Below are 27,291 nucleotides of genomic sequence, written 5' to 3' on the forward strand. Positions count from 1 at the left end.
CTGCGCCACCTCTCTAGCTCCCCTGAATGCCTTTCTTGACCACTCTTCAAGTAGTCTAGCTAACCAGCTTGCCCCCAGGATCCTCTATCTTCACCTCTTGAGCTCTGGGATTATAGGCAGACCGCCTGGTTCCCAACCCCAGTGCTCACATCTGTGTGGCTAATGCTTTATCCCGAGCCACCGCTCCAGCCACAATCATCACAATGTTCTCCGATGGTAAAGCCTTCACTCCTCTTGTTCTTAACAGGTGGCCTCATCATCTATTTCAGAGACAAAAACTGTCTGACAGGAACTCCCTCAACTTTCCTCTGCTATCCAGTGAACCTTGCAGACATCCGTATCTTCTCCCAGCATCTTTTAGTGGCAGGGCCCACCTCTCCCCCAGCTTAAACACGGCTCAGAAGAAACCGACCACAGTTATCTTTCCCTTGAACCTCTCGCTTGCTACCAGGCTCTTCCCATTAGTCTTTGCTCAAGTTTCCCCGCTCTTCAGAAGCTTTCCTCTTGTCCCTCCGACACTCCTCTGCGTCCTCCCTCCTGTTCCACAGCCTCACCTTCTGTAAGGCGGCCACCTACTACTCTGCTTGCACTTATCTTCAATCTGCTCAACAGGTTTCTGCTTGAAAACGGCTGTCACTAAGTTACCAGCACCCTCCCCGTTGTAAGATATTACAGACATTATTTTTTTTTCTAGATTACTGATATGTTAGCAGTTAGGTCTGTATTCAACACAAATCTAACCAGCCATTTCATCTGCTTCTAAGTCTTTTAATGAGTTGCATTGTGCTTTTGATAATAAAAGACAAAATCCTCCTTTTGGCATGGCTTTCTCAAGCTTAGTTCCGTGGCCTCGGCATGTCACCCAGGGTCCCTATGCCCAGTGTTTAGTCATGCTGGAGAGTTCACACAGGCAATGCCCTGACTGCTCACTTCCATCTTCTTCCTCGCCCTTCAGAGGTTACACCCGTGGGTCTTCTGGCCTGCTGAGTCAGCTCCTTGTTACACTGCCTCATCGCACTCCTTCCTTCCTTGGTAACAGCCATTGTTTTATACAGTCTTCTCTGAAGACCATAGCTCAGTGTACCCCAGCACCTGCTAACAACCCATAGCAAGCAAGGAAATGGACAAATCCAAACAGACTAGACCAGGTCACTCCAGGACAGCTTTGGGACTAACTTTGGTACTGATGCTAGACTGCTTCAGGGCACTGTTGTTTTGTGTACTTCTTCCTTTGTGCACTGATACCCAAGTTCATCTGGTCCCAAGGTCTCCCATGTTCCCTCCTTTTGCTACAACTGCAATCTTAGGTCCAATATAGCCCTTATAAGTTTTCTAAGTGCTTTCTGGGAACACGGATCCCCAGCTTTGCTTATGTGATGGATCATAATTGCTTTCAACTGCAACTGTACTGCACTGCAACAGCAGAAACCAGAGGGCCAGAAAGCCTGAAGTCTTTACTATCTGGGCCTTTAGAGTACTGCCCCGGTACAAAGGACCAAGCGGGACACTCACTGTGTACTATGGGGAAAGTCGAGCAGGTGTGTCATCGTGACAAAGGGGTGGTTCAGAGTTTCGATGGGAGTGATCCTCTTATCAGCATCTATGGTCAGCATCTTCTTTAATAGGTCAATGAATTCCCGTCGGTCTGCCTTCTCTACCAACATGTCACTCCCTTCCAAATCTGTTGTCATGTTCACCTGGAAGCAAACAAGGACAGGGGCATAAGAGGCAGAGTATACCCTATAACCTCCTTCGATCTCAAGCCCATCTCAGCTGCCAGAAGGCAGACGGCCCCCAGTGGAAGCCATGGTCTTGTGTGCTGCCACTGTCTGTAGGTCATGGGTTTCTTATGCTGTAAGAACAGAATGGCCGAGGCAGTCAGGCACCAGGTAGCGGTGAGGGCAGAAAGACGCTACCATGGTTGATACTTGTAAATATATCCCAGTGATAAGGCACAAAACTGCTCCTGTTTTAACTGGCCAAGAAAAATGCAGCTTTTGTCACACCTTATTAAAAATAACCACAGGATGAAAGGTTCTGGAGACTGATTGCATAACAAATACTCCTGAACTTTATGTTTAAAAAAGGCTAAGATGAGAAACTTTATGCTGTATGTTTTACTACAATCAAATAATGACAAAGAAATACACACACACACACACCCCTACCTCAGAATTTCTAAGATATAGCATAGAAGATAGAAAAAAGTTCATCCAATCGTGGAGGGAGAAAGAGCCTGGGTTCCCTCTTCCTTCACCTTCATGACATCTCCCTTCTCATAGCCCCTGAATTGGAACCAGAAAGATTTTAGTTTCTGTGTCCCCTGCAGTCACTTCCGGCCAAGGAGGTGTACCTGGACACAGGACTATTCTCCCAATGCCAGGTCTCTACTAGTATGGCCTTTAAAAGGCTTGCTTCGTGGTGCTTTCTATTTTTTTTTCAAGAGGGGCTCTGGGAAGCAATTCCAGTTTTCGCAGGCCATTTAAGCTACTAATCAACTGACAAGGGCACTTTCCTCGGAAGCAGAGGCCCTGGCTACACTCATCGTTGCCAAGAGGTGCACTACGACTTCATTTCTCAGTATCTGAACAGAAAACTCATTCTGGGCTGCTCCGAGTTTGGACTAGTCTCTAACTAAAAATACCCAGTGATCTGGAATTATCTCTGGCACAAAGGTAAGAAAAAGCCTCTGCTCATGAGCTGACAGTGACTGAGTGTAGTGGTCTGAATTGGATTCCCCTAAAAGCTTAAATTCAAGTCCTGATCTGTGGAAGCTATAAATGTGACCCTGTTTGGAAATAGGGCCTTTGCAGATATAATCAAGTTAAGAAGAGGCCATATTGGATTAGGATGGTCCTAAATCCAATAACCAGTGCTTTTATAGGAGAAGAGATCTGACACTGAGACCAGAGATGACACAGGGATAAGAGCCAGCGGAGGGTAAGGGTTAGAGTGATGCAGTTGCAGGTAAGGAATTCCAAGGCTGCTAGGAGCCACGAGCAGCCAGGCATATCAGTGGGGTTCCCTAGCGCCTTCAAAAGGACTGTGGTTCTGAGGACACTGACACCATACACTTTTAGCCTCCAGAACTATGAGAGAATACATGGGTGTTGTCTTAAGCCCTCCAATTCACTCTATCTTGTTATAGAGGCCCTATAAACTGACACACTGAACCAAGGGCATCAACTCTAACACTGCAATGGGCTGGACTTCTCAGCTCGGCAGTGAATGCCTGCCTAGCACATGCAGGCCATGGGTTCAGGCCCTTTTAGCACCACATTAGTAAGGCTGGCCATTACAATGGAGCTATCCTTCCTTCTTTCCTTCCTTTCTAATTTTTTCCCATGTATTTTACATATCGACCACAGTTTCCTCTCTCTCCTCTCCTCCTGTTCCCTTCTAAGCTGCCCATAGCCCATCTACTCCTTCTCCACTCCATTCAGAAAGAGGCAGGCCTCTCATGGGAATCAGCAAAGTAGGGCACATCCAGCTGAAACAGGACCGAACTCCTCCCCCTGCATCAAGGTTGGGCAAGAAAATCCACCATGGGGACTGGGTTCCCAAACACCAGGTCAAGCACCAGGGACGGATCCCACTGCTAGGAACTTCACAAACAGACCAAGCTACACATAAGTAGAGAGCCTAGGTCAGTCCCATGCAGGTCCAGAGTTGGTGAGCTCCTACAAACTCAGGTTAGCAGTCTCTGTGGACTCCTTTGTCTTGACCTTGACCCCTGCCCCATACCCCTGAGTCCTTCCCCTACCAACCCGGCTTGTGTAACCCATCCTCCCTTTCTTCACGAGGACTCCTGAGCTCAGTTTTTTACTAACTCTGGCATATATTGTTCAAAAGTAAGGTCAATGAGGTAGGATAGTGGGGGCTTCTACTCTATCCTGCTGTTGAATAAATCTCACTGCTGGTGGGTTTTTATTGATTGATTGATTTTGGTTTTTTGAGGTGGGTTTCTCTGTAGTTTTGGAGCCTGTCCTAGAACTAGCTCTTGTAGCCTCAAACTCACAGAGACCCACCTGCCTCTGCCTCCCTAGTGCTGGGATTAAAGGCATGCGCCACCACCACCCAGCTATTTTTTGTTTTTTAAGACAGGGTCTTTCTACTTAGCTCTAGCTGTCTTGAACTCACCACGTAGCCTCAGACTCACAGGGACTGAGTTCTGGGAGTAAGATAGCACCAAACCCTGACCTGAAGGTGTCTATTTTAAAGACAGCACCAAGCCCTGCCCTGAAGGCGTCTATTTTAAAGACAGCAACAAGCTCTGCCCTGAAGGCGTCTATTTTAAAGTGCTGTACCACACACACACATCCACAGAGCTTACCTGGGCCATATCATCCAAACAGTTAAAAATGTACTTTCTTGCTTCTTTTGACTTAATCCCCGTCTCAGCTTCATGGTCATCTGGTGTCTGTTTAGAAAAGGAAAACCTGGTAAGACAGAATCTCTTAGTCACTACATCTCAAGTGCTTGAGCTCCTGCTTCGCTCCAGGGTCTTTTCCTCACCTTGTAGGGAAGGAGACTTGGGCTCCGTTCTACCCGTCCACACTACATCTCATCTTCCTTCCTACTCTGATACAGCTACTAAAGATTCTAAATAGAGCAGGAAAGCAACACCCTCATGCCCCTGCAGCTTTCTGTAAGCTGAAGGTAAGATTTCACTGTGGAAGACCAGCGTCCTTCCTGACATGCTTTAAATTTTTATTTTATTTAACACTCCCTTATGCCTACAGCTCCTAGATGTTTCAAGGCACGTTAACTTACTAAATGCTCCTCATAACCATGACCATTAGGATGACTGCTCTCCCCTTCTACGATATATGGGAACACAAGAATACATAGCTCCGGGACCTATCAGAGCCCCTGGCCAACAAGTGGCACCTGTTTGCAGAGCCTGTGCTCTGTGCTGCTCCCCCAAAGACCCCCAATACACTATTGGCTGGGAACCCACCGTGGCGACTTGGCATGGGATTTGGACTCATTCATGGATCTAAGGTAATTTATTTTGGCTTTAAGCACACTTAAAGCAGCCCAATCCCTAAGAGCAGCTGAACTCAAAGAACGAGTTTCCTGGTAAACACAGAAGTAGTCATCTCCTACGCCTAACCTGGGCTCTTCTTCTGTCTACAGACTTTTTCTTACTAGACCTGACCTTGACAACTCACTGCCATAATTATTGAATGTCAGGAGATCTGTTCATAGCCTAGCACCTGCTTAACTTCCAAATCCCAACTTTTTGAAAGTATGTATTATCTTTAAACTTTATTAGGATTTGGTTGGATCCTGTCAAAACCAAACCAAACCCACTAAAATTAAACCTACTGCAAAAAAATGAACATACAACATACTTAAGGTCTTTTTTACTTTTTCCTTCCCAGGAAAAGTATGTTAATTTTAATTATGAGACACAAGTTAAAGTAAATGCAAAATATGTTTCCATTAAGGTAAAATCACCAAGAGTTCATGGTGTCCAGCAGGGCCTGGATGAATCAGATCAGCCCTCATCCCAAGGGCTTGTAACATTTGCATTGCTTAGGCTGCTTTCATTGCCTGGGCAATGTCCACCAGTCTATACTAGGAAATTCCCTCTGTACCCTACAGGGCCCAGTACAAATATTCTTCCTCAACTTGGCCCCTGGCCTAGCTTTTTCTTGGCTCACTTGGATCACTTGTGTTTCTCACATTCTTTCCTCCCAGGAGGAAGATACTCCATTTGGTAGCCCAGAGCTTGGGGCATTAGTCCTATACCCCCATGGACAGTGAGCTCCCTAAAGGTGAGGTATGGCAGCTTCATCTAGCTAGCACAAATTAGTCACCAGGGATCAAGTCCTATAAATCCAACAGTCTTTACAGGGGATACAGCCTCTCAGGCAGCAGGAGGCCAAAGGAACAGGTCTTTCAAACATTCAGATCCAGCCACACCTTGCATTCACAACTATATTCTACATTCCCATCTTGCTGGTCAAATTAAAGCTATCAATTTGAAAATATCAAAAGCTCATTTTTGTCTTTCCTTCTTTCTTCACTATTGGGCCACCAGAGTGGAATGGAGGGGTGTTTTTCCTACCTTTAGCCTCCATAAAGGATATGGAGAGTCGGTGTCACGGTTGAAAAACCTAGTTGTCTTTGTCCCTGCACTTAATAAATATTCCGCTGGCAAACCCTGTGTTTGTGAAATATACCGAATCTGCAAGAAAAAATGAGAAAGAGGTCGGGGCTTTTCCTGTCACTGTACATATGGTATACTGATGACTCTAGCGGATTTGAGAAAAAATGGAATTATTAGTTTTAGAGGAAAAAAAAAGGAGCAAAGAAACACACACATACATACACAGGGTGGAGAGATGAGATAAGAAAACAAAGGAGCAAAGAAACAGACAGACAGATGCGCGCGCGCACACACACACACACACACACACACACACACACACACACACACACACACAGTGGGGAGATAAGAGGAAGCCAGGCAAGAGAGACAGTAAATCAGCCCTTAAGAATATCAGAGGCCAGGGTCTAAGCGAAATGGTAATCTAGGATTGTCTGGATGGAGAATGAAGCCACACAGTGAATTCTTGTGTCACCCAGACCTACCTGATCATATTCGGAAGCTCCTGGATATAACGGCCAGCCCAGGAACAGCTCAGCAATGACACAACCAAGGGACCACATGTCAATAGCCTCACAGAATGGCAAACCAAGGATGATCTCAGGGGCCCTGGAGAGGAACAATGGGAAGAACCATTGGTGCTCTAGCTCTCTCCTGGGGAACACCATGAATGCCTGTGTGGTCTGTGGTCTTTGAGAGAGGCCTGCATTGCAATGATGTCTCCAACCTTGCCTTTATCATCTAGTTAGAAGAGGACATAGTTAGCCTGGCAGTGCAGAGTAGGGGCAGGTGGGTGACGCATGTCTGTGGGCGTCACACCATCACACTCTGGCCACAAGCTCATGAACTGATAACAGCAGAAGCAGTAGGGAGTTAGTTTTTGTAGCTGAACACCTGGAATTCTTTATAAAGAATGCCTGGTTTTTAAAAAGGAATTCTGAAACAGTCTACTTTCAGGCATACATAAAAATAGCTGCCCCCACTGAAAATAAGGCAGTTAAGGCCAATAACCATTCTTCATGGTCTTTGTTTCAGGCATCTGTGTCACAGTTCCTCAAAGGAACACTGCTATTACTCTTTTTAAGTGGCTAATCTCCATGAAAGTTCTTCAATGTTACAACTTTTGAACCCCATTCATGAATAGACCATCTTGAGAGTCAACCAGAATTCCATTATAAACCCACCAAACAGATCACTTCTGACTGTAGGACCTAATGTCCCTGCAAATGACAGACAAGGTCACATGCTAGAAATTTCAAAGAAATTTTAAAGAGGAAAGTGCACATGTATTTGGTATCCAAAATCAGACTACAAAATATACCTTCTTTTAAGTTTTATTAATGTACATGTGTGTGTATTTGTTTGAGGGACAAGAGGACACTAGGTCCCTTGGAGCTGGAGTTAGAGGCAGTTGTGAGTTACTCAACATGGATTCTGGGAACCAAACTTGGGTCTTCTGAAAGTGCACCAGCTATCTCTCCAGCACCTATACCTTCTGTCTTAAGCACCTGTCCCGACTAGGTAATACTATGCTTTGGTACGAGACAGGCTCAGGGTTTGAGGGGTAACTACAGTTGAGCTGCTTTGAATGTGCTCAGTGCATTGTGTTGATAATGAAACGCATTAGCTTAACCTGCTTCCTCTAGGAGGTTTCCATGCCACAGAGCCGGGTCAGCAGCACTGCTGTGCCACACTTTAGAAGCTGGGGTGTGGGGTGGGAGTGAAGAGCCAAGGGTCTTTCTGCAAGTTTGGTTGCTTTTCTCCTTGCTGGGATAAAGGAAAGGAAAGGAAACCACTTCTATCAGCCTCACATCTTCTCCTTCTAGCGCAATACTTTCTGGTTATAAAATAGCCATCGTCACCTCTTTTTAGATTTGCCCTTATTGCTACCATGTGTGTGTATATGGAGGCCAGAGGACAACCTTGGGTTTCAGTCCTTAGGAGCTACCCAGGCTGTCTCACTGGCCTGGAACTTACCAAGAAGTCTAGGCTGGCTGGGAAACAAGCCCTAGGGAAGCTGCCTGTCTCTGTCTTCCTAGTGATGGATGATGGAGGAAGGTCATTGGCTAATAAAGGAACTGCCTTGGCCCATTTTATTGGTTAGGATGTAGGTAGGTGGAGTAAACAGAACAGAATGCCAGGAGGAAGAGGAAGTGAGCTCAGACTCCACAGCTCTCGTCTCGGGAGCAGACGCCTGAGAGAGACGCCATGCCCTACTCCCGGGCAGACACACGCCATGAAGCAAGCCGCCAGGTTAGACATGCTGAACCTTTCCCGGTAAGACCGGTGCTCACAGATTATTAGAGATGGGTTGATCAGGATAACAGAATTAGCCAGTAAGGGCTAGGGCTAAAGGGCCAAGCAGTGTTTAAAAGAATACAGTTTCCGTGTAATTATTTTGGGTAAAGCTAGCCGTGGAGGCGGTCGGGTGCCGGGAACGCAGCCCCGCTGCCCCTTAATACTACAGATGGAATTACAAGCATACATATTATTACTGGGTTTTGGTTATTTGTTTGTTTTTTTTTTTTTTTTTTTTTTTTTTTTTTTTTTTTGAGATGGGGTTTCTTTGTGTAGCCCTGGCTATCCTGAAACTTTCTCTGTAGCTCAGGCTGACTTTGAATTTGCAGAGATCCACTTGCTTCTATCTCCCGAGTGCTAGGATTAAAAGTGTGCACTACCACTACCTGGCTCATTTCTGGCTTTTATTACAGGGGTCCTGGAGATTAAACTCAGGTTACCAAGTGAGTTATCTCCCTTATGAAATAGTATTGAAAAACAAAATCCCAAGTGTTTTGCTGCAAAGTTTTGTTTTTTTTTCCAGATATATGTGTGCTTCTGTGATGCTACTACGGTTGCTCTGAGTAGCAAGAAGAGTGTTACAATTTAGGGGTTGGTCTCCAGTGTGGCACCATTGGAAGGAGGTGGAATATTTAGCAATTTGAACCTAGTGGAAATTTTACTGGGGATACGTCCTTATAAGAGACTGTGGGTCACTTACCCCTGAGTCTTTCCCATGTGGTATGAAAGGTTTGCTTTGCTACATACTCCTGCCTGTGTGCTGCCTCAGTCAATCCTTATACTGGAACTTCCAAAACTGGGAGCCAAATGAAGTCACTTCTAAGTAAACTGTCTTAGGCAGACTGTGGGTCACTTACCCCTGAGTCTTTCCCATGTGGTATGAAAGGTTTGCTTTGCTACATACTCCTGCCTGTGTGCTGCCTCAGTCAATCCTTATACTGGAACTTCCAAAACTGGGAGCCAAATGAAGTCACTTCTAAGTAAACTGTCTTAGGCATTTCTTAAGGGTGAGGGAGAGTTGGCTAGAACAGAGGAACATCACCACTAGGAACAAAAGTGCCTTGATGCCATCTAAAAGGTATTCCTATCCCCACTCATTCCTGTTAGAAGCAGCTGCCAGCCCCTCCCCCTTCAGCCTTCATTTGCTTTAGTGCAGTTGGTACCTATGTGTGTGGGCTACTGAGGTTGCTCGTGCTCACCAACATCCACAAGCTGGGGATGCCTGTGCCTGTTCTACAATGTATGCCCACCTCGATGAGCTTTGATCCCATCACCTGCCTAAGTCACCTGTATCTTGGAGACCCTAGTCCAGGACTCCCAAACCTATTTCTCATGATGTGTAACTAATGAGATAGCTGGCAGATGCCTTTGGAGATAGTCTATTCATTTAAGAAAAAAATCACATCTCTTAGGAAGGGGATGCTTGAAAAGAATATCAGAGAAAAATGAGTGTTACAAGCTGCTTTTCTTCCTCCTCTCTGTTCTAGAGTCACATGTGGGTTCAGGTCTGTCCAAAAGAGTTCCTACTCAGGCTTTCCTCAGCAGCCTGCCAGCTATGGTCCTTGTGTCTGGATGCATCACATCCCAGCCTCCAGCCCCCGTGTCAGGAACAGGTGTGCCTAGTTCCCTAGAGTCTTCCCTGCATCTGACAGTGGGCAATCCCTGTCAAGTTTATTGACTGGTTCTTGTGGCCTCCATGCTGACAGCTTCCAATCTCTCAATCAGGCCTCTGTTCCTAGGGCTATGAATGATATAAACATCGGGGCATGCCCTGCAGACACTTTGGTGATGTCCTTTGGTAAGAAACACCAGATATAGATTTCTGCAACTGCCTATATGAGCAGGGCCTGTGAATGTTGTTCTTTCTCAGTCTACAGGAGAAGGAAATGGCAGCCACTCATGGTACTATGGTATGTACATACAGCAGAATATTTTTTTGCTTTGACCATAACGATTATATACTTAAGCACTGACTAGACGAATGAAGACAAAAGAACAGAAACCAGGTCTGTCTATGAAGGGCCTTCCCAGGTAGAAGGGCAACACTAAAACAAGGGACAAGAGTAGAAAACATGAGAGAGCATCTAGCACAGCACACACCATGCCTCAGCAGCGCCTACTTTGGTAAAACAAAACAGAATGCAAGGACAAAGTAAACAAATGTAAGCAAACCTCAAACACACATCTTTCCTTAAGCCTTCTCTCTGTGTTAGCTGGAGTATCTGCTTCCTCCACACACCATTTCTCATAGCAATGGCCTCCTAGAGTTCCTCCCTCTTCACAACATATTGACTTTGTAACTTTTCCTGGTGGGCTTCAGATGTGTCTACACTCACGAGTCCATACTACCAAGATTAGTATGGCCTTGTCATATACATTGGCCAGCATCTCAGCTCTAGGATTGGAGAGCTGCCTTCTCCTATACAACTGCCTATTGCTCCTGCTTTCCAATAGCTTTCCCTAGCTTTCTAGGGGCCACTTTACCATACCCAAATTTCTTACCTGTTAATACCCTTTGCTAGAACATCCTCCTCCTTCATCCAACTGCTTCATGTCCCCTGTTCTTTTCCTTCTGTTCATTTCCAAGTGATTTTCAAGATTTTTTGTTCAACATAAATAATATGCTGCACTGGGGATACAGCTCAGGGGTCGTGTACTTACCTAGCAAGCCCAAGTTTCTCAGCTCACTCTCCAGTATTACAAAAAAGGTATATCGAAATCTTAATTATTTAGATATGGGGTTGTTATAAGTATAATTAGTTAAGATGAAGCTGTACCATAGAGGGTGGGTTCTAGTCCAATGACTGATGTCCTTATCAGGATAGGGAAATTTGAGCACAGATACTGAAAAGATTGCATTTATGTGCCACAAGTCAAGCAGCCTTGCACATGAAAAAGAGGAGCGACTTTTCCAAAGTAGGGGCGGTTGAGATATGATATGTGCCATGCTAGATGTTTTTCATGTCTACAGCCACTAAAAGGCAGGGCTACCATCCTGACTTTGGTCTTCTGGACTCCTGAACAGCAACAAAGTAGCTGCTGTGTCAAGCCATGCATTTTGTGGTCCTTGTTTGCAGCACTAGGAAACCTGCAGAGCAATCGTGCTAGCCCTTAGAGGTTTAAATTTTACATCTAAATCTCAGTCTCATTTTGAACTGTCTTTCCCGCTCCGGGCTCATATCTGACAGCCTGGAACCTCATATGCTTTATCACAGTCATGTCAAAACTCGCAGTTCTTCCTCTGTCTTCCTCATTCTGCTAAATGGATCCAACATTCCCATCCCCACCCAGGACTGGTCTCCTATTCCCCTTTCCCTTTATTCCCCCCACCACCCACTTCATCCGTGTGCCCACATCCAAAGTCTACCTCAAATCAGTTCCTATTCCTCTTCTCCCCTGGCACTGCTCTGGCCCCAGCGACTGCTTCACTTGGCGCTGGCTCCAATAGCCACGTGTTTCAAGTCCTCAGAGGCTCTTGCAGAACTCAGAATATATGAACACCACCCTCCCCAATTAAGGACCCAGCTTGCCCTTCCACTGTCACTTCAAATCACTGTCCGAGCTCAATAGGCTCTGGTGCCAGCAGTTTCTTTTCGACTTCCAGAACACCTTAAGCACCTGTGGGCCTGCAGCCTTCAGGTAACGTAGTTGCTTCTGCTTCTGGGCTTGCCCCACAGCTCTCCAACAGCTGCCTCCACATCCTTCACATCTCTGCTTAATTGTCACCGCTACAGACAGACCTCCCCTGACACCAGTTAGTCTCCATCTCCAGTACCATAAATGTCACTTTACAGCACTTTCCCCGTAACCTTCCTCCTGTCTCTCTCCCTCTAGCCAGCCCACGAGGGCAGCACAGTGCTCGGCATTTAGTAGCCACTCAATCAATACAGATGTGTTGATTGAATAAACCTTGATTAAATATAAGAAAGTGTGAAAACATGAGTCAGGCTGGGAGTTCTGAGGCACTGCAGACAAAGGAGAGTGAAGGGGAGTCTTCACAAGGAACTAAGCCTGCGCACTGCTGCAGAAGACTCAACCAGGGATGAGCAGGCACTGAGGCCCAAAGGGGCATGTGCAATAGCATCCCGTGCTCAGCTGCAGATGCTAAAATCAATGGACAGCAAGAAAGGTGGCAGTGTGGAAAAGTGAAATTGGTACCAAGGTCTTGTAGGGCTAGGAGTCCAGAGATTTAGTCCAAGCCCTCTTTTTTTTAGAGGGGAGGATCACTGTCCCTACAGAGGAGGTCACTAGACTGTACCACAAAGCTGCACACAGCTCAGAACCCACTTTAGTTCCTAGCTAAAACAAGCATTCCTCAGCCCACCCCTCTATTGCAGTCACTAACTCATCTCTTACGTTCGGTTTCAGCCTTGCCTCACATCTCAGAGAATAAGTTCCACACATGAGACCTATTTCTGACCTATCTTTCCCCGCTCCCTACCCCTTCCAATCCTCCCTACTCAAACATATGCTGCTCACTTTGTGACTGCTGACTACACTCGTGGATCAAGATGTAAACATGAATGGCAGACTTCTCCAAGAGATATTAACTGAGCATCTGCTACCCCCGAAGAGCCATCCTAAAGAAATCTCCCTGTGATTATTTGGGGCAACATAAATCTTTTAAACATACAAGTTAAAAGAAATTGCACCTAAGAAAATGGAAACCATTTCTTATATCTCAACAAGAAATTAAAAATTCTATATTGGGGGGGGGGTGGCTCATTGGCTAGCTCATGATAGCTCTGGCCAGCACTGAACTCACAGATTCACCTGCCTCTATCTTTTGAGTGTTAGGATTAACAGTGTGTACCACATGCCTCACTAAATTATAGTTTCCAATAAAAGAATAAATTCTGCTATTTGCCTATCCGTCCTGTTTTAAATCTGTAAGGATAAGGTCTGTGTCTCGTTTATTTAAGACTCCAAGCTATATACACTGGGGCTGCTCTTTCAATAGCTATTTGAATCCTCGGGAAAGAAAGATACTTCCCAGGCCAGTGAGGTGGCTTAGCAGGTAAAGGTATTTGCCTTGCAAGCCTATTGCAATCTGAATTTGATCCTGGGATCAGGGCAAAGATGGAAGGAGAAAACTGACACACAATTGCCCCCTGATCTTCACATGTATGATACTGCATACATAGCACTAATAATAGTAAATAAAATTTATTAGAAAAAAAAGCCACTCCTCTCCTTGGTTGCCAGCAATTCTTGGGAATAGGAGTCCACTCTGCTGTGATTCTGCAGATACCTTGTTCCCGTGCTGTTAAACAACAAGGCTCTGAACTCATGGAGGCTCACAAGTCACTTCTAAAGTTTGTTTCTTTCTGCTCCGCTTCTCTGACACGTGCTCAATGGCGGTCAAAGTGTCCACTATTTCATGAGCCCGCTCTGGCCAGAAGTCATTCAAAATCGGGCTTTGGCTTCAGCTGTACTCCCTCCCTCCCTTATTCAAATATTCAGCTATGAGCCACTATTATTCAGTGTTACTATGTGCCAGGCACTATGTTGGGGGCTGAAGATCAAACAAGAAACCAAACTCTGGGGCTCCTTTAGAGGTCACTGTCTAGTCAGAGGCAGCCTCATGCAGACAGTACAGCTGTACCACATGAAATGTGTACATAGGATATGAAGAAGGGCAAACTGGGAGAGGAAAGACAGAGCTGGGGGCTTCCCACAAGAGGTCTGAGCAGTCTTGGTATGTGGCAAGGCAGGGGCAACGTCCAGGCACAGGCAGTGAGTATTCCTCCCCTGTGTCATGGCTGTATTGCCAGTGCCAGGGCATGGAAGGCACTTACTACACATTTCTAGAAGGAATGACTCCCAAACGCAGCTCCCCAGCAGCTCCCCCCCAAGGCTGGCAGCATCATCTTGGCAGCTGCTGTGACAAGAAGCACACTGCCCTGGCTTCCCTAGGTTTGGAGGGCTGTGTCAATCCATGGAGGTTGTTTCTGTTCTCAGGGTGGCCGGTGCAGGAAGAACCCTGCACACATGGATCTCAGGGTGGCCGGTGCAGGAAGAACCCTGCACACATGGATCTCTGTTCCGCGGATCACTCATATGACATGGCTGCTTCACACATTCATTGCCATGGTGGCACCTCATGCAACCATTACTATTTTGGGATATCAAAAATACTTTAGACACATACATTAAGTGTCAGACAAAATTGTTCCCTAAGCAAGAGAGCTAGTGTTCCTTTCCAACATGACCATTACAGGACACTGAACACTCCATTGTTCTACGGGAGAGTTTTAAAAAAATCTGTCAATTTCAACACAATAATCAGTAAAGCTTTGATATTTAGCTCCACTACTCTCTTGACTGCACAAGAGTTAAGTTATTCCTAGATCAGTTCAGATCATGTGACCCTGCAGAGGCTGGCCTCCAAGAGAGACATGAAGACTGCAGTCAGGAGCCCCGTGACCATGGGTCTAATCCTAGTGCTATTAGACACTGGCTATATATCTCATTCCAGAATGAGGTTCCAGAAAGAAGATTAAATAGAGCATAATAGAAAATACCTCACATAAGGTCTATCTAGGGCAAGGCATGGCACTCAAACAACACTGAAAACACTAAGTCCCCTATTATCTGACTTAATTTTTTTTTCAAGACAGGGTTTCTCTGTGTAGCCCTAGCTGTCCCAGAACTAACTCTTGTAAACCAGGATGTCCTCAAACTCATGGAGATCCACCTGCCTCCACCTCCCAAGTGCTGGCATTAAAGATGTGCACCACCACCGCCTGGTAATCTTAAGTTATATGGCAGCAATCAAACAAACAGAACACCTTTTCTGTTTTCATTTCTGGTGCTCTGCATTCAACCCAGAGCCTCGCTTATGCTAGGAATGTGTTCAACACTGTTACTTCCCTTGCTCCTTTTTGGCATCTCAAGGATGCCTTTTCCTCTTACACACTGGAACCCACAGTCACAGACCGCTCACCTCACTCCAGAAACAGAACTGGGTCTAGACCCCAGTCTTCTGTTTATTTGGCAATAGATGGCAGCAGCATGCACAAAGCTACAAGGCTAGGACTGAAAATGCAGCCCTGTCCTGTGCTGTGGGCAGTCCTTCTATCAAGCTGGTAGTTGTGATGCCAGAGTGATGCCCTGGGAACAAAGCCCAGGGAAGAGGCCTAAGGATCCAGTGAAGAGAGCCGACCCTGTGTGTGCTCCCAACACTCAGTGCAGCAGAGGTCTTGATGCAGGAGTCAGGCACATATTCTGCTCACTCCAGTAGCCTCAGCTAACCAGTGGCCCAGAGTCAAGGTCTTACCCTTGTTCACAGTGCTCGGATAAAGCAAGGTTCACGTGCATTCCTAATATGGGTGATCAGTCTGCAGCTCATTTAGAGAGCCCAGGGAGAGCTGAGCATTTCTGGGAAAATGCGACTCAATTTCTCCTAGTTTTATTTCACCCTCTATAAAATGTGATTATTAATCTTACTTCTTCTCTTGTCTGTATAGTAGCTTATGAAGATAAATTATGGCCAGTAGAATTATAAAGCGGTTTGAACTCCTTGGAAGCAAGAAACTGTATTAGTCCCTAGTATTTTATAATCACTAATATAATAAGGTATACTCAAATTGAACTGCAGTGAAGGAGTCTGTTCCCACAAATATATGTAGATTGAAAGTAACCTCAGTATGGCTGGGGCAGAAGCAATCAAAACGTAAAATTGTATTTCAGACGGGTTGTTAAATCTTAAGTTTCTATTGCAAAACTAAGGAGATTTGGCAATACTGTCATGAGTTCTGAGCCATTGCTGAGACTGGTGACCTGCAGTGAAGGCATGGAGCTACATCAAAGCAACATGGAGACCAAGAAACAGCAGCAGAAATCTAAAGGGTGGAAAGGAAAAGGCGAGTTGAGAGGAACTAGAACCAGAAACACGAGAAATCCGTAGAAAATAGCCTATACAGTAAGGGCTAGAGAACACCTTAGGGTACCACCTACAAAGAGAATATAGTCTTGGTTCACAGGCAAGGCTGCCAGGAAAACAGTTCTGCATCTATAGAAACGAGACCTTAACATAAAGCCAGCCACACTGAACCTCATAGAAGAGAAAGTGGGAAGTACACTTGAATGCATTGGCACAGATGATCACTTCCTAAAAATAACCCCAGCAGCACAGACACTGAGAGAAATAATTAATAAATGGGACCTCCTGAAACTGAAAAGCTTCTGTAAAGCAAAGGACACGGTCAACAAGACAAAGACAGCCTACATAATGGGAAAATATCTTCACCAACCCCACATCAGACAGAGGGCTGATCTCCAAAATATACAAAGAACTCAAGAAAATGGTAATCAAAAGAACAAATAATTTAATAAAAAAAAATGGAGTACGGGCCTAAACAGAGAACTCTCAACAGAGGAATCTAAAATGGCTGAAAGACACTTAAGGAAATGTTCAACATCCTTAGTCATCAGAGAAATGCAAATCAAAACAACTCTGAGATTCCATCTTATACCTGTAAGAATGGCCAAGATCAAAAACACTGATGACAACTTACACTGGAGAGGTTGTGGGGTAAAGGGACCACTCCTGCATTGCTGGTAGGAATGCAAGCTGGTACAACACCTTTGGATGTCAGTGTGGCTGGCAATTTCTCAGAAAATTAGGAAACAACCTTCCTCAAGATCTGGCAATACCACTTTTGGGTATATATCCAAAGGAGGCTCAATCATGCCACAAGGACATGTGCTCAACTATGTTCATAGCAGCTTTGTTTGTCATAGCCAGAACCTGGAAACAACCTAAATGCCCCTCGACTGAAGAATGGATAAGGAAAATGTGGTATATTTACACAATGGAGTACTACACAGCGGAAAAAAATAACAACATCTTGAAATTTGCAGGCAAATGGATGGAGCTAGAAAATATATTGAGTGAGGTAACCCAGACCCAGAAAGACACTTTTCATATGTACTCACTCATAAGTGGTTTTTAGATATAAAGCAAAGAAAACCAGCTTACAAATCACAATCCCAGAGAACTTAGACAACAATAAGGACCCTAAGAGAGACATACATGGATCTAATCTACATGGGAAGCAGAAAAAGACAAGATCTCTTAAGTAAATTGGGAGCATGGGAGCCATGGGGGAGAGTTGAAAGGTAGGGGAGAGGCAGGGAGAGGAGCAGAGAAAAATGTAGAGCTCAATAAAATCAATTAAAAAAATAAACAGTGATGCAAGCCTGGCTAGTCCCAGGTCAACCAGGGGTTTTTTGTTTTTTTTTTTTTTTTTTAAATACAATGCCTTCAGCAAACCAGAGGGGTAGCTGTTGTGATTTGTATTGGCAGTGTTAGCCCTGAAAGATTTTCCCGTGCGTGCACTAATACACATGTATTTTTCGGTGCTAATCCTTGATTCCTAGGGATATTCCATCTCTGCCAAGGACACCATCAAAACCAAACTTTAGTTCTGTGCTTACATATGGAAGAAAAAGTTGGCTCTGGAACACAAACTGACTATAACACAAAGGCCTCTAATAATACTGGTGGACTGAAGCCAGCTCTCAGATGTCCAAGATACATTCTGACACCATCATTCCAATGCGCAAGTATGTGGTAGAGGAGATAAAGCAGAGCAAATACACAGTTAGAGACATGTATTTGTCACTAATTTGGCTTGACAACATGTAAAAACCAAGGAAGAAGGGAAAGAGGAAAAAATAAAAACAAACTCCTGACTATGAGTGCATATCTCACTGGGAAATGTTCCTAGGAAGAAACAACTTGATCCTTTCTAGGAAAAGCCACAACAGTTCATCTCACAAACACTCAGCAGCCCTGAGATTCCCAGAATCCTCACCTTCCTGGCAGTGCTCTGCTTACATTGCCTGTTTCTGGCCCGGGTGACCTACATCTTCCAGTCTATGGTATTTTACCAGGAAGTCAAGTTGCTGGAGAGAGCCTGTCCAGGACTGCAGCGCCAGGGTGAGCTGTATGCCGGGGCCGTTTGCCAAACTATACACTCAACCAACGCTAGTGGACAGTTAGTTACTAGCTAGCCCAGGACCCCGAATGATGAGATCTGCTGGTGTCCACATAACGATTTATTTTTCACTCATAAAATTCCAGGTGCTTGTAATAATTAAAAAATCTTGTTTCACTTTTGTTGGGAAAGACAGACACAAAGAAGTATACAGCAGGGCTAAGAGTTGATTCAGTACACGAAGTGCTTGCTATATAAGCAAGGCGACCTGAGTTTGATTCCTAGCACCTGTATGGAAGCCCAGAAGTAGTAACCCGTGTTTGTAAGCCCAGTTCTGGAGAGTGGAGAGAGGAGGACCCTCTTGGGGTTTTCTGATTAACCAGAAGTTCCAGGCCAGCACGAGATCCTGTCTCAAAACACCATGGGGATGGCTCCGAGGAATGACAGCTGAAGCTGACTTCTGGCCTTCATATGGTCACACCGAAAAAAAGAGGGAGGGAAGAGAGCGCGAAGAGAATGAGAGAACGTGGTGTGTTCACTGTGTGCACGTGCACACATACAGAGACATACACAACAAAAATGATTGGAAAGCAAAGACAACTACATCAAAGAACACCCCAGAATGTCAAGATCCTCTTGTCCCTTACACACTGTCCCCTCTCCTCAAAGGGGCTCTGCAGCCTGTTCTTTATGCTGCAGACACACAAGATGGCTGAAGTGGATCCCCAGCCTCACGAAGCTCCAGACAGGCTGTGTAAGAAGAAACTTGAAAGAACAGAGCTAAGCAGAGAGAGCCATGGGCTTTTGGTGACATCTCCTCACAGCTCCTTCTGCTAAGTTTTTCTTCTGCTTTGTTAAGTCTGTTGACTAAAGCTGAGAACTAATGTTGGGCAGCTATGGCTTCCACAGGAAAACCTGCTGATACTGGGGAGGGCCAACTCAAACACCTCTGTCCCCTGCTGTCACTCAGCTTTCTGAGGACAACCCCTCTTTCCTTTACCCTGGGAGGAAATTCAGAGTTCAATTCTTACGGATTCACTGCACGAACAGCATCTTCCCGATATTCGACCGGGTGACACATACGGAAGCTACCACCAGAGTGAAAATGGATGTCATGCCATGGAAGGGACAGCGTCTTCCGTGTGAACCTAGTAACCAAGGGCTCACTTTCTACCTCAGAGAAACAGTGATATTACCTGTGTGACACTTTACTGACTTAAATGCCACAATCTCACTGCTTTAACATTTAGCTTTGACTGGTTCATTCTGAGTACTCGGTAAACGCTTGTTGGGTAAATGAACACGAACAGAAGAGTGTCAGTACTTTCCCTCCCATATCGTCCTGTGCCTGGCCTGCAGAGGCCTCTGTATCTCTAACCCACAGACAAGTGACTGCACCAGACAAGGTTCATTTCCTTCCACCCTCATCTGGTCATTGTACGGTTAAATAGCAAGCCACTATTTATTGCTGCTGATTAGTGATTAAAGAGAAGACTCTGACAATAGAAAATTATTCCTTCTTGGAAATGGAGGTACATTTGGTGTCACTGACTGGAATCAGACCAATTCAGAGAACAGAAGCCAGAAACCTGAGCTATGAAAAAGACCCCACAGAACACGAAGGCAATTCACTGCAATGTCAGGGAAAGCACCAGAAGTTTCTTTCTGTCACAGTATCAAGTAGAGGATTACTAAGAACCAAGGGCCAAAGCCTGCTAACATCCTGTAGAGCAAGTTCTCAGCAGAACCTTGGAGCTAGCTGATTGGGTATGCTGACCCTGTAAGTACAGGGTGTGGCTATCTCCAAGCAAGAAGGCATCCATGAGTCTAGATGAGCCACAGGGATGAGGCCAGCTCTCAGGAAAGTGCACATGATCCTGGCTTTGCCAGGAAACCACACTTGCAAAGGGGACTTTCAAGAGCATGCCCTTCATGTCCAAGGAAGTAAATGCCCACAGAACAGGCTTAATCATGGCTCATTGTCTCACAGTATGTCCCCTGAGATTTGCCAAGGGTCAGGACAAGGGAAGAGGTCTCACAACTGTTGGCTGGTTGCTTCAGCAGAAGTTAGGAACAGGAGTATTCTGCTGGACAAGGGGGTTATAAACTCTAGCCAAGAGCATCTTATTTAAGGGATAACTTTCAATACTCAAGAGCTGGGAAAGTAGAGGGAACAAACAAAACTAAACCCAAATTTGCTTTGTCTTGGTCCCGCAAGAACACGCAACTGTCTCTTTAAATCTGCCACTAGGGGGTGCAGAAGTGTAGCAGGTAGGCAATCTGAATGTCATTCGAACCATCAATTCCCACAGGGATGGATGACATTTCTATGCCCTGGTGACAGCCACTGAATCCTGGAACACCTACAGCAAACTAAGCAGAACACAGACAATCTTTCTGTTGGTGCAAGATGCCGAGCTATTCCCCCAGGTGGCAATACCATTGCCCTATGTTTCCATAAATTGCTGGTTTTATTATAACAATGAGGCCTCTTTTGCAATCCAAGAGCTGGGACTGCAGGCAGGCCTTTGGAATGGAGCAACATTCAGCAAGAGATTAGAGTGTTCATTTTGTTCTCATGAATACCAAGCACTACTCTAGCAGAGTGAGCTAACTGGTGGGTACTGGAACTAAGGAGTTCCCACAGCTGGGGATGAGAAGTGGAGAGGCGGGAAAGAGGAGGGACTTATACAGAGAGCCGATATGGAGGTCTGAGAGGCAGTACTCTCCACCAAACACTCATTTCCTGTCATTGCCTCCATCGCTTTCAGCACAGCTATGTGTCTGGGACCCCCCTCCCCCATTTCCTGTCTCTGCAAGTCTTTCCATTTAGACCTTGTCTCCTCCAGAGCTCTTACCAAGAGGAGGTGCTCTCTTCTATGTTCCCACTTAAATTAGAATTGTATCCCACTTTCACTGATAACCTGTTTTTTTAAATGAGAAAAATCTAGTCAGCCTTGCATCTAGACTGGAAGCATCTTGGGGCCACAGGCTCTGCATCTTGTCATTGCACCTTGTGGTACCCAGCAGAGCCTTATAGCAGTAAGTGGGAGGTGTGAGCAGATACTGCCTGGCTTCACAATGATGGTTGTGATGATGGCAGTTCAGTCAAGCACCTTTTCCTCCTACCATAAAAATGCAGTAAATGCTTTATCACACTATGTGACAGCAGTTTCTCATCATTTTTAAGGAAAGAAGGAGGAGGGATTGAGCAAACTCTTTGAGTTCTTACTTTATAATGTGGGAAATTGCAGGAGAAACAAAAAAAAAAAAACCAAAACCCTACTTTTAGTAGAAGTATGACATGGGTAGTTTATACACTTAAAAACATATGTACAAACTGACTTGGTGGTAGGGAAAAAGAACATGCACGAACATGTGTATGTTCCATATATACATACATCTGGAGATGAAGAACAGTTACAGAGAAAGGGGGTGAGGAGATTAGATAGAAAATCTTTTTAAAAATCATCTAATTACTTCCCCAGGCAATTGAATAGATATTTGAAATGATGGCCACAATCCCAAAATGAAGACCTATGTTTCCTTGCTCCCAAAGAAGAAGAGCTTGCAACAGCATCTGTACCAGCCAGGGGAATCTGCAGGCTGTCCTGCACTCCCTGCAGACAGAAAGGCCTTAGGGAGACAGAACCCCACTGATTTCTTGAGGCAGTGCTAGCGACTGTGCTGGGCATAGCACTGTGCACAGCAGATACTCAGCAACAACTGACAACCAACTCACCAAACTCAGCAGCTCAGGTGGGAAGGTTCTCGCCTAGAACCATCATGTTCTTTTTCATTTGGCCATAAAAACTGACTTGAAAAAGAAAGAAAATTAACAAAACTCCCAAATACTCTGAAGATTCAACTGAGAGTCAATTCTAAAGCTAAGTGAAACCTTGCCTTGCTAGAAATTCTGGCTTGGATAAAAATCCCACAGAAGTCTTCTTGGTTGGTTAACCTAATTGCTCTCAGCAAACACGTGCATAAAGCAGCCCGGGTAGATACACAATGGATGTTTACTCAGCCATACAGAATGAGATTATGTTGTTGTAGGAAAATGGATGGAACTGGAGACCATCACGTCAAACAAGAGAAACAATGCTGTTACAGAGGCAAGTAGGTCCATTCCCAGCTGCCTTAGTCTCTGCACTCTGAAGACATTAGGGAACAGAAAATGGGTTCATTTGCACTTTGGTCAAGTGCGTACGTGTGTGCGTGTGTGTGTGTGTGTGTGTGTGTGTGTGTGTGTGTGTGTGTCTGGGTCTAATGTTCTCCCCCCCAGGTCTGTGGTCACCTTACCATTTTTACAAAGCCATGAGCCAAAGCCTAAGACATACACAAATTTAGCTGTGAGACAAATTAACAAGCCTTTTCCCGGGGGGTAAGAGGGGCTGGGCTCCAGATGGCCTCCACATAAAACACTCTCAGAGAGTATTTTATTCAAGTATAGATTAAGGAAAATAGAGTCTTAAATTTCACTCTTGGAGTCTTCGGTTGTGTGAACCCGTCCTAGGCCTTGCAGAATTTTTTGTTCCTGAATCCATTCCTATAATAGGTAAAAAGGGTTTTATGTAGTGGACTTTGGAGCCTATTTTTTGGAGGGCAGCTCCAAGATACAACTCCTTTATGCCTGTTAAACATACCAGTTTTGCAAGTTAAAGAAGGCAGTAGTCTGATAGAAAAAGGGAGGGGCCTAAGAGTTCCTCTTTAGAATACCCCATGTTTCAGGGCTTCATTGTAGGATATATGACTATAGTATCACGTTTTATCTCAGGAAGAATCTAGACTCAAATAACAATAACAACAATAACTAAACAAAAAACTATCAGAGTAGAAAAAGTAAAAGGGAAGGCTATTTGGGAAGAGGAAGAGACCAGCTAGAGGAGGGAAGGGTAAGGAAGAGTAATCAAAATTGGGGGTAAATATTATCAAAATATGTTATATACTCCTTTGAAAAGGTCTAGTGGAGCAGAGCATGTTGACGTACACCTGTAATCCCAGCCCTGGATAGAGGCAAAAGCAGAAGTAGGAGGATCGCACCACCAGCTCCAGGCCAGCCTAAACTACAGTGAGACTTTGTTTTAACCTATGCTCTCTCCCCTCCCACAAAGAGAAAGAGCATAATTCATTATTTTGTCTAACTAATATATACTCATAAAGAAAAGACCAGGGAGGTGGACTCGTCCATCACTCCCTCTTCTGGGCTTCCATGACCAGATTGACGGACTGCCTGTGAGAGTAAAGCACTGGAGAGCCAGCTAAGGTCAGGACAGATGGGGACGGGGTTTTGTGAAGTGGACTTCAAATCATAGCCCCCAAACTGGTCGTTATCCTCCAGGCCTGCACCACTGTCCCACTACACCTGCTTACACCCTCCCAGCCACCAGAGGATTCTACTGTCTGGTTGCAGGTTTGGGTCGGCCCTCATTCCTCCTGGGTCTGGCATCATCACTGAAGTCCATTCCCTTATTTCTCTGTTTGGCAGGGAATATAGGACAGAGGGAGTGGATGCCACTGGGAGTTTCCTTTCCTCATAAAGCATTGTGTCCAGTATGGACAAATATTTGTGTAGCCTCTGTATTCTGCAGTAACCCTATGGCAGAACCATTAGTGATTATATTTTTCATTGTAGAGCAAAGTACAGGAGAGAAGGTAAACTCCCAGTAGAAAACCAAAAATGCTAAGGGTGGGCATCTTAAGGTATGATTCAAAAACAATATGGGAAATGGCAGAAGTGTATTTCCTCTGTTCTTCTAAAGGGAAGTTCAGGAAAAGGTCAGAAGAACAATGCAGGCCATCTATCACACAGCCTCTCCCCTAGAAAGGCTGCTTCCACACTGCAGCTCATTTCTCAATTCTATAATTACCGCCCCCCACCACCACAGATTGCACGCCACCACGACCTTATGAATTATACATGTCATTTCCATTTACTAACACCAGGACTTGGTGGCCCTGCCAGGGTGGGTGGCTTCAGGGACTGGGCCCATACAGTGTTCCCTCAGGTATACATCCAAATGTTACAGGACCCATACAATGTTGCTAGTGGTGACCTTCAATTCTCAGCCTTTGGTTTTGTTTATTGAACGAACAAGAATTGGCTACTATTTGGGAAGTTCCCTTAGGGGTAAATAATATTGGGGTACCTTTCCTTCCCCTTAGCATTTTTATTCAAGCTAAATCTTGTTAAAATAAAAATAAAGGGTTATCTTGAAAGAGGCTATAGCAGCATGGGGCCTAAAGTGTGTGTGTTTGAGAGCATCAGCAGCACCCACCTGTCTTGTTCTTTGAGTTGGTGTGTGGATCAGTCAGGGGTACCAGAGCGGATACCGTGGCAGAAACTGGGGGACCCCACTCCTCCAATTAACTGACATGAGATGGCAATGAGGCTTTGTGCAGTGAACTTTGGAACGTAGCCCCAAACTGGCCATTATTCTCTGGCTTGTATCACCGTCTCTGATATAAGTACCCATCATTCCTGCTTGCACCTTCCCACCTACTTGAAAAAGAAAAACAAGCAAACCAACAACCAGTATGCTCAGTAGAAGTGACATCCTAGAGTAACTGAGAGAACATGCTCACAAAGAATATTCAAGAAATACCCCATAGAGCAGACAGGGTGAGCTGATCAGCACTCCCTCTGGAAGCAGAGGGTACACCTGAATTTATCACTTTCAGTCAGTAGTTCTCAACCTGTGAGTCTCCCCTTTCACAGGGGTCACCTAAGACCACTGGAAAACATTACAATTCATAAGAGTAGCAAAATTACAGTTATGAAATAGCAATGAAAATAATTTTATGGTTGGGGTCACACAACAGGAAGAACTATATAAAAAGAGTCACAGCATTAGGAAGGTTGAGAACCACTGTTCTAAGCGGTAGTGTGAGCAGGATTTTAATTTTAAAAAAATTACTATAGATAGTACCAGAGAAGGCATTTGTGAGATGGGCTAAATATACATGCAGGGGATTTAATTTCTGAGGTTGGTCTCAGAAATGCTGGGAAATGAAACACAAATCGCTGTGCATATGTGTGTTATTTTCTTAGGTTTCTTTGGAAGACTCCTTTTAATGTTGGATGTGGGTTTATAAGGACGTACTGAGGGTCTACTGGGAGCACAGCAGTGACAGCCAGGCTCTAAGATGGCCTGTGACAGTCCACATCTCCTTATCAGGTACCCCACTATAGCAAGCAGGGTAAATGTGTGTGGAATCAATAAAATATCACAGAAATAATGATGTGTGACTTGTGAGATCAGTCATCAAAAGACACTTGCTTCTAGCCTGTTGAGTTCGAATCACTGGCTACAGGAGACAGCAGTGGCCATGTTGAGAGGATAACGAGCACCTACTAGCAGCCAGCACCAGCTTGCCAGTCATGAGAGAGCTTCTTTAGAAGCAGATCCCACATCCCTGCCAGTTTTTAAGTGTTTATAGGCCCAGCTGAGGGTTCAGTGGGTTGCAGTCTCCCCAAAACTGAGCCAGACCCTCTAAGCCAAGTTGCTCTCAAGTTCCTGACCCCCAGAAACTGAGATGACTAACACTGCACTGAGTTTAGGGCAATCTGTCCCATAGCCATGGCTCATGTCCACGCGTAGGAATGCTCTGCTTCTACGGGAGCAGATCTGTGCAAGAGCAACTCTGTATTGACTCTTCCAGCCAGCCTCAGTGGAGCAGCCCAGATACTTGTGCCAGGCTCCACTTAGTCCCTGTCCTGACTGAAATTACTTAAATACCTTCTAAGAATGGGCAGCACAATCCCAATGATGCTGAGGCCTCCCGAACACCTAAAGCTGGCAGAACCAAAAGGGCAGGAAGAAGGCTGCAAATTGCTTTTCCATGGGAAGAATCCAACACAGACATTAACAATTTGACCTGCATAAAATTTAAACTATTTAAAACATTTTTATTAAAAATTTTATCAGCGTATACTAGCTATATATAATAATGGGTTTCATTATGGCATTTCTACTTGTATATTTTGATCATATTCAAGATTTAATTTTTTTTCTTTTGATACAAGGTCTTTCTACACAGCCCTAGCTGGTCTGAAACTTACTCTATAACCAGGCTGGCGGTGAACTCACAGAGCTCCATCTGCCTCTGCCTCCCAGTGGGGTGGGGTTAAAGGATTTTTAACATTTAAAACTCAGGTTATATATCCTAAGAGAAGGGTTTCCAGCTTCTCACAAAAATCAAAGGCTCAGCAATTTTAGTGTCCACATTTATTCACAGCAATGATGATCTCGGGATAGTGGTGCTGCCCTCTTAAAAGGCTCCCTTGTGAGCCACCTGCTGCAGCTTCATCAGCTTGCAGACTGCGCCATCTGGCTCTACCGGCACTCAGATTCTGAGATGGGTAGGAGACAGACTAGATGCAGGGAGACAGGTAAAATATCCAAAAATTACTGTTTTATCTCTACGATGGGAACTTTGGAGGGTTACAAAATTAGTTTTCTTTGCTATCCTCCCCTTCCCAGTTAGGCTGGTCTAGAACTCGGTAGCTCAAGTGCCTCTCAAATCCTTGTTCCCCTTGCTTTAGCCTCAGGAGTGCTGGGATTACAAATATGTGCCACCATGCCCTGTGTTTTCAAAGTTAGTTTTCTTTTACTAAACAAAAAGAAAATGCATTCAACAGCTGTCCCAGAGGCAAGGGACAGCTTAGAACATAGAAAGCATGTAAGACAACGGCTGCACTTTACATTCAACAGCATGCGTTTTAATAGCAACGGCTAGTTATGAAGGCTTTCTTATGTAAGACTCCGCTGAGAAGGAAGTGTGATGTTCTATCTCGCTGCAATCTGGCTTTCTACTACAGCAATAATTTATAATAACAGAAGAAAGGAAGGCTCTGGCGCCACAGCTCTGTGACTATCTGCTGGATTCTTCCCCCTACAAGATAGAATAATATACCCTTTTCTGGCCTTC

The 27,291-nt window shown here is 44.9% G+C and overlaps 1 protein-coding gene across 5 annotated transcripts in view; it reads right to left on the reverse strand.

The window, feature by feature from the left end:
- The window catches only part of Hipk2 (homeodomain interacting protein kinase 2), a 191,658-nt gene that overhangs the window by 49,968 nt on the left and 114,399 nt on the right, over positions 1 to 27,291 (reverse strand). For all 5 annotated transcript variants that reach the window (XM_041675492.1, XM_041675494.1, XM_041675493.1 and 2 more), the window contains exons 3-6: positions 6,604 to 6,727; positions 6,077 to 6,196; positions 4,334 to 4,420; positions 1,513 to 1,697 (exon numbers count right to left, since the gene is read on the reverse strand). In XM_041675492.1, the coding sequence (XP_041531426.1) occupies positions 1,513 to 1,697; positions 4,334 to 4,420; positions 6,077 to 6,196; positions 6,604 to 6,727 (516 nt within the window). The remainder of the gene's footprint in view (positions 1 to 1,512; positions 1,698 to 4,333; positions 4,421 to 6,076; positions 6,197 to 6,603; positions 6,728 to 27,291) is intronic.

Source organism: Microtus oregoni, unplaced genomic scaffold (genome assembly GCF_018167655.1).
Source record: "Microtus oregoni isolate MIOR12 unplaced genomic scaffold, Mior012 000026F_ref0000081, whole genome shotgun sequence".
In the NCBI taxonomy this organism is placed as follows: Eukaryota; Metazoa; Chordata; class Mammalia; order Rodentia; family Cricetidae; genus Microtus; species Microtus oregoni.